This window comes from Argentina anserina, chromosome 3 (assembly GCF_933775445.1).
Source record: "Argentina anserina chromosome 3, drPotAnse1.1, whole genome shotgun sequence".
NCBI classification, from domain to species: Eukaryota; Viridiplantae; Streptophyta; class Magnoliopsida; order Rosales; family Rosaceae; genus Argentina; species Argentina anserina.
The window spans coordinates 25,445,770-25,453,628 of record NC_065874.1 but is presented as its reverse complement, the minus strand read 5'-3'; the positions used below and the strand labels follow the sequence as shown (position 1 = coordinate 25,453,628).

Below are 7,859 nucleotides of genomic sequence, written 5' to 3'. Positions count from 1 at the left end.
AAGAATTCAATCTTAGAGTCAAGATACAAAGAGAGGCGACATGAGATAGAGGTCGAGGGAGGAGAGAGGAGCGAGGGAAGAACTATGTGGACTGGCATTGCAGATTGAAGTAAATTTGTAGTAGAGTGTTAAACTAAGGAGTAAGAGTTTAGAAAGTGAGAGATGATCATAAGTTTTTTTTTTGTCTGAGAGACGAGAGAGACCGCATGATTGAGTAGGTCAATTAGTTTTATGCTGACTTTAGTTTTGTTCAATTTTTTTGATAAAAAATGAAAAATATATCAAAACGATGACATTGACCGTTGACTTCGGATAATTTGGGTCGGTTCGGTTTCGTTCGGTTTATGAATGACTGAACTCAAAACTCAACCCAAACATAATCGGTTCGGTTCAGTTTTTTTTATTTTCGGTTCGATTTTTTTTCAATTTTCTGTTTTTTTGAATTCGATTTGAATTCATATGTGATTTTTTTCGGTTTTCGGGTTTGCGTATCCACCCCTAAATTCCCAACATATGGTTTTGAAACTAATACCATATACATTCAGAGTTTCAAAACACATGTGCATATTGTTTGACAGAATACGACATCATCCCTTGTGTGATGAAATACCATGATGCATCATGCATGAAGTTTCCAATTACATCTACTTCTCATTAATTTCCTGCTGGCGGTAGGTACCGTACCAAACTTAAAATTCAGTCTCAATGTTCACCGTACCACGCACGAAAAATATCAACCCTTGATCAACCTCGTTTATTACTCGAGGAGAAAATTCATACACATTATGTAATGTTATTCGATTGGTATTACACATGAAAGGCTAGGACTTATGACTTTTAATTTTCTATTTGTAATTATAGAAAAGTCGTTGGATTACTTGGATATGCTCTAAAAGAAAAGCTCTGCGTCAGTCAATTCTTACATCGCACATAATAAGTTTCCGGTTGTTAAAACTACATGAGACTATCTCCTCCCACCAACAATGTCAAATGATTCCTAACAATGAGCAGTGAAATAAACGTAGAGGTAGTAAAAAAAGAAACGGAAGTATTTGCTTTACTCGGAAAGCCGTGGAGCATTAGAAGTCCAAGAAAAGCTTTAATCACCAACGCGACGATGTGACTGCTGTGAGTCTCCGATTCCCATTTAGCCTGTGTGTGGATCTACTAACATGCGCCGCCGCCCACAGCATTCCTCAAACATAACATTAAAGACCTCACCAAATAAAAGCCCCCACCACCCACTTTCTATGTGCAAATCGAAAATGGCCATCGACGCCGCCCAACCCACCTCCTCCCCTCGACCCACAACCCACCTCTCCTCCTCCCCCCAGACCCGGACCCAAACCCAAACCCGGCCCACCTTCATCTCCTCCTCTTCCTCACCCTCCACCTCGACCTCAAACACAAGCTACAAGCTCTACTCCACCGCCTCCACCTCCAGCCTAACCTCCCTCGGCAGCTTCCGCCTCTCCCTCCCTGAAAACCCAAACCTCTACGACTTCTCCGAAATCCGCGCCGCCACCAACAACTTCCTCGCCAAGCGCCTCCTCTCCTCCTCCTCCACACCCTCCTGGCGCTGCACCCTCCGCGGCCGAGACACCGTCGTCTTCCAGCGAAAGTTCCGCCGCAAACTCACCACCCAAGAACTCAAGTCCCGCCTCTCCATGCTCTGCCGCAGCCACCACACCTCCATCATCAAGCTCCTCGGCGCATCCGTATCCGGCGACAACACCCACCTCTTCTTGGTCTACGATTTCGTCACCAGCTCCGCCAGCCTCGCCGCGTGTCTCCGCAACAAAGCCAATCCAGATTTCACGGTTCTGTCGACTTGGATGTCAAGAATGCAGGTCGCCGCCGACTTGGCTCAGGGTCTGGATTACATTCATAACAATACAGGCTTGAATGTAACGATAGTCCACAACCGCATCAAGAGCAGCAGCGTCTTGGTCACGGAGCCAAACTGCAACGCCAGAATCTGTCATTTCGGGACAGCCCAGCTTTGCGGCGAGGCCGACTTTACAACCCAGATGGACTCCAAGCCCAAGTCCAAATCTGCCGGCGCCGGTGAGATCGTTGAGGAAGTGGGTCGGACCCCGAAATCGAAATTGGGGACCCAATTCGAAGGAGAGAGAGGGTACATGTCGCCGGAGTATCAAGCCAGCGGCGTCGCCACCCAAAAGTCCGACGTGTACGCGTTCGGGGTGGTGATTCTGGAGCTGTTGTCGGGTCAGGAGCCGTTTAACTACAAGTTCGATAAGGCTCGCGGCGATTTTGTAAGCACCACCGTCGTCGACTCCGCTCAGGCCGCCGTCGCCGGCGGCGGGTTGAGGACTTGGGTGGATAAAAGGCTGAAGGACTCGTTCCCGGTCGAGATCGCCGAGAAGCTGACACGTGTTGCGCTGGATTGTGTACAAGTGGACCCGGATAAGCGACCCGGCATGGGACGCGTAGTGGGGAAGATCTCCAAGTTTTACTTGGACTCCCGGACTTGGTCGGAGAAGTTCGGCTTTCCCACCGGCATTTCTATCTCGCTGGTTCCGAGATGATCACAGGTTTTTATTAATATGTTTTTGTAATTATTGAGTTATTAGGGGATCTGAAATTTGAGAGTGACATAACTAATTATTGAACATAGACAATGATACTATGATATGATAATGATCAATGACACGAGTTGGAAATTTTGGACATTTGTTCATAGACAGACCAAGATTTTGTCTTCAGACAATGCTTGCTGGTTTTGTATCTGAATCAAAAATCACAAGATTTCACGTTATCATATATACACATGGACCAACCGCTCCTTATTCATAATGCACACTATGCATTCTTTATGGTTAAATCCACATCAAGAATAGACTTTGATCACATGGCCAATAGATAATGAAACTCAAAATCGTATGGCATTTTCTCAACAGTGGTAGAAATCTTGCCACTGCTATGTCCTCTGAAGCATTCCACCATAGATTTTCTCAATGTTCCAGACGTGGGCAACTGGTGGCACACCCACTGAACCAGTGAGTCCACATCTACAGCAAAATCGAGCATGTTTCCGAGCAACAGTTCTGGCAATGCTATTTTCTTTGTGCTGGTCACTACAATTGATGCTTGCAAGTACTCCAACTTTGATTTCTCCAGCTCTGCTACGACACTATCAGCTGTGTATATCTTCACCTGAATATAAATAACGGAACATTTCATCAGAACAAAAAAAAAAGGAACATTGAAACAGTAGTTGATTAAATGACATGCTATGTAACAGAACATCTATACTTCTAATATTTGTTACTTACCGCTGGAGAAGAACGAGTTCCACAACACAGAGCAAATGTGACATTAGGATCCATGGACTGAAGACCATAGAGTTGGCGAACAGTGCCTGTATCATCGTTCTCATCCTTCTGCAAAGCCTATAATGGCATATTAGGAATTCATACTGCTGATTCCATTATAATGAACTATTAAATCAGTTATATGTATTTACCTCTTTCAATGGAGCTGCAGGTGCTGGTTTCCTCAGTATATGCTGCTCAATAGATTGAGCATTTAAAATCTTACCACCTATATTCAGTGTCGCCTGAAACATACAATTATTGATTTTTAGAAGGATTCAAGTTCTCATAAGTACGTACTAAGCTCAAATAATTTTTTTTAGCAAGTTTAAGTGGCATAGTCAGTACTTAATTATAAATGGATCAGCATGTAAAAAATTTCCAACCAAAGCCTTGTGTCTTGTATAAAAACTTGATTGGATTTCAGTACAAATTCGAACTTGCCTTGTTCAGAAATGTGATTAGCTTGTCTGCGGAAGAATGCGCGCCAAATTCGAGAAAGCCCTGTAGAAAAGTTGAGTATAAATCATTATTAGAGCTTCAACAGTATCCATGGATTAATAAACTGCATTATCATCCTGATGCATTTGTTCCTAACTTTGTTTTAGAGTGACCACTCCAAAATTTGGTTAGGCACACTTTAGGCTAGTCAAGATCTCTAAGTGAAAGTTATAAAAAAAAATGTATATTTACATTCATGATACAAGCATTGTACATGTTGATCCAGAATGCTAACTTCTGCTGGTATGTCAAGGACCCCAAATCCAGAGTCAGGAGATTGTTCAGCAATACCCTGCGCAGAAAGAAGTCATGAAGATTAAAACATAATAGGCTGGAATTGTGAAATAGACCACATGATCTATTCAAGGATTTTACATACCTCAACTTCTTCAGTAAAGGAATGGAGTTGGATGCTGAAATAGATCTAGGGTCCATAGAAATTGAGGTAAAAACAACCAAGTTCTTGTAAGGACCAATATCCCTAGGAATAGAGTCTTCGACATTGAAGATGCCATAAGGGTCTTGTTGCCTTGATTCCTTCTGTAACAGAAGGCTTGACTTGGGATTTAGGCTGCTATCATCCCTGAAGCTTCTTGAGGTTACAACAGAAGAAGAGTGCAAAGACCTTGAAATTGGGCCTGATTTTTCTAATTCCATTGTTCTGGTTGTTCTAAGCAGCCTAACATAAATGAGGTTCAGACACTTCAAAATTTCCTCTGAGAGCTTGTTTGGTTGCCAAGTCTGGTTGTTCTCTTCTTGTTGTGTTAAAATTGGTACAGTTTTTGGTGGAAGATGATCTGAAGAAATGACTTGTTTCACTTCTCTCAGCTAAGAAAAAAAACAGGAGGGAAAAGCACCATCAGATATTAGAGATATTCACCGGATCAAAGTTTGTCAGTTTCATCATCTATTAGTTTTGATACTGCAGATAAATAACTGGTTCTAAGTATCAATTCGGCTAATCAAAGGCTTGCGAAGAAAGCATTGCACTAAATAGATCCTACTCAATATGGTACGGTTATTTTGTTCCTTGTTTCATCTTTAACAAATAACTGAAATTTGTTGACTAATTTTTCCAAATGAAGAAACTCACTAATCAACTAAAGTACGACAAACCTTTGGTACTGATGTATGTCTTGAAGCTCGCAAGGGTGAGGGTGAGGGTGCACTTATGAATCCACCTTTACGTGGAACCTTAGACTGAACTCTAACATCCTCATAGAACGAATTTTCTTTCTGATCAGAAAAATGTCTCAAGTTTTCCATTTTCTGAGTTAAACTGTGCTCATTATGTAGATCATAATCACCTTTTATAGCTTTACTTATGAAATGCAATGCCTTGGTTTCGTATCCTTTGCTGTCATGATGAACACCTCTCTTTGTGAGGCTTAGTTTTTCATCATGTTGCCCTTGTCGAGCCTTAGATTCCTTAGTAGCTTGTTCTTCCTGTTTAAGTCCTAGTTTAAGTTTTCTGATTTGGTCTTCGAGTCGAGAAATTTCCCCTTCGACCATAGCCAACTCTGCTAAGAGTTCCTTTGCCTGCATAAAAGATGAAACACTTAGATGTAAACTCTCATAACTCTACTCTGTAAGGAATGAAAAACATGCTCAAGAAGGTCCCCGATAAGTTCTTTAAATAAAAATTTGAAGATCTCTTGCATGAAATACACTATTCTACAAATATATCGTGTTAGGCTGGGTTAAAAATAGTTAGCATTGACCAAAAGTTACTTTGTTTACCTAAAAAGCTGATTTTTTAACAACATTTCAATTAGGACTAATAATGCATATGAATAGATTCTAACTCAGTTTTTATTCTTTTTAAGTACAGTATTACATGTTGCACTTGCATCAGAATCATATAGTTCACTTGAAGTAGAGAGTGTGATTTCATATTACAGTTTAAATAAAATGAACATGCCATCATATTCCCAAATTTGAGAAGAATACCTTCTGTGGAATAAATGTTGGAATTTGAATAGCAGAAGCAGACTCCGAACTTTTTCGATTGTAGGCGTATTCCAAAACCTCATGTACTTTCTCTTCTTGATTTAACACTGTTTGAAGCAAAGAGACCTACAAATTGAAACGAGCTTCTTATTGCAACTCTCACTTTCATTCTCAGACCTAGTATATGTACGTGTTCATATTTTCATTTAATTACTTTCTGGATGCCTTACTACCCTAGCCATATTAACCACAAAATTGTACTCAATATAGGAACAAACTAATCGACTTCCTTCTATTTGTTTTATCGAAGTCTGAGAGTTCACTACTGAGAAGGCCGCTCCAACTTATATGTTGCCCAGCTAGCTCAGTATATCCGTATCAACTTGAGCCAATTTCTTAGCCTTGCTCATTTTTCTGGATTTCAGTTTCTTAGTAAGAACAAATCTGTGGTTCTTAACGCTAATAAGTGTTAAAAAATCGAAACCATCATACCTCTTTTTCAAGCTCCTCTTTGTTTCTCTGCCCACCCGCTCTCTTCTTTCTCTGCATTACAAATGAATTAGCCTCATGCATTAGGGGCATAACAAATCAATGAGATAGGCTATATAACATCAAAGGTATCCAATAGTTTCTGAAGAACTCACAATCTCATGAGCTGGCGTGCGAACAGAAAAGCCTCTGGGGTTAGCCATTATCAAAACCTCAATGAAACTTAGCTCAGCCTTCTCCACCACCTCGAAGCATAAAAATCAAGCTGGGTGGTATTACAAGTTTTATTAACGAGGCTTTGAACTCGTTTGAACTAGTCTTGGTGGGAGAATGACCTCTATTAGCTTGGTTGCAAAGTAAGGGCGGCAACTACTGATCTGCTCCTAGTGATTGTAACGTCCTTGACGTTTGATTTCGTTAATAATATTTTGATGATGTATATGGATTGTATTGGAAACCAGGTTTTTTTTTAGGGATGAGGAAGATGGAGGAGAGCTTTCAGGGTGAAGGGGACGTTGGTCTTGGTAGTGAAGTAAACCATTTCATATTGTGGGTGAGACATCATAGTGGCGTAGCTTGCAATTCTGGCTTTGAGGTAACACTTGGCGGTTATACCTTACGAGCTACATTCATTACTCCTAAAGCTTCTATTCAATTTAGTAAGCAAAATCATGTATCAATCATCTGATTAATCGCATCACTATCTCAAGGAGAAGCTTTATTTTCTTCAAAACTTACCATATAACATTCAGAATTGCCTTTCTCATCCTATGATCGACCAAGAGGTTGGAAAATGTTGATTTTACCCTATCTTATGTTGTACATCTTAAATTTTGACCAAAATTGATGGTGGGCTAGCAATTCAACAGGTCATAATTTGTTGTAGGAGAAAGTTCTTTTCAGATCGCACAAGCAAGGAGAAGATGAAGTTTACCAGAAACATTAACATCTCACAAGGGTACAATATTTCATCAGAAATGAATTAAATGATATTCTTTCATTATTCTCTGAATTTTCATAAAGAGTGGCTGAATGAAGAGCGTTAAGTTGTTAACTTCCAAATGTTGTTATATTCAATAAAAGCAAAAGATCCCTATTACAGTTGAAAGAGATGCGCTATATGACTTAAATCTCTACTAAGGTTCGTTAAATACATTTATAAAGCTAGCCATTTCTTTATGTCTAATATTGCCAAATGATTGCAAATGAACAATGGACGCATCATGTTAACAAAAAAATGATGTCTGAAACAACTAGAGGACACTTCCTACCGTAAATTGGCCACTTTCGTTAGCCTTCGCCAAATTGCAGAACAATACAGGCGACCAGCTGTTTAACAATGGTGATTAAAAAGATATATAAAGTTTCTCATTGTTGAACCCTAAATCCTCCTTTATATAGAGCAAAAAATATGCACACTAGAAAAGCTATTCTCTTTAGAGAAAAAGAAAAAAAAAGAAATAAGCACACTTTCATGATGTCAAATCCACTAGATTTGCAAGGCTACAGTCTAATGCAAACTGCGGAATAAGGTTACGGTACTAAATGGTCAAACAACAGGTAAATGACAACAAACCATTAGTA

General features: G+C 40.1%; 2 protein-coding genes across 3 annotated transcripts; one reads left to right on the top strand and one right to left on the bottom strand.

The window, feature by feature from the left end:
- Nucleotides 1-920: 920 nt before the first annotated feature.
- LOC126786588 (lysM domain receptor-like kinase 3) lies at nucleotides 921-2,693 on the top strand. Its single transcript, XM_050512444.1, has one exon. The coding sequence runs from the start codon at nucleotides 1,173-1,175 to the stop codon at nucleotides 2,547-2,549; it is 1,377 nt and encodes a 458-aa protein (XP_050368401.1). The 5' UTR covers nucleotides 921-1,172; the 3' UTR covers nucleotides 2,550-2,693.
- A 31-nt stretch (nucleotides 2,694-2,724) lies between these two features.
- On the bottom strand, nucleotides 2,725-6,552 carry LOC126786587 (uncharacterized). Of its 2 annotated transcripts, none has more exons than XM_050512441.1 (10): nucleotides 6,431-6,552; nucleotides 6,279-6,329; nucleotides 5,787-5,912; nucleotides 4,953-5,375; nucleotides 4,216-4,664; nucleotides 4,029-4,128; nucleotides 3,780-3,839; nucleotides 3,488-3,580; nucleotides 3,297-3,413; nucleotides 2,725-3,177 (listed from the first exon to the last, which is right to left on the bottom strand). In XM_050512441.1, exons 1-10 carry the CDS (start codon nucleotides 6,476-6,478, stop codon nucleotides 2,869-2,871), a joined length of 1,776 nt encoding a protein of 591 aa, XP_050368398.1. In that variant the 5' UTR covers nucleotides 6,479-6,552; the 3' UTR covers nucleotides 2,725-2,868. The 2 variants fall into 2 exon arrangements, with proteins under 2 accessions (XP_050368398.1, XP_050368399.1); XM_050512442.1 differs by having other exon boundaries at nucleotides 3,038-3,177; nucleotides 3,297-3,382.
- Nucleotides 6,553-7,859: the final 1,307 nt, after the last annotated feature.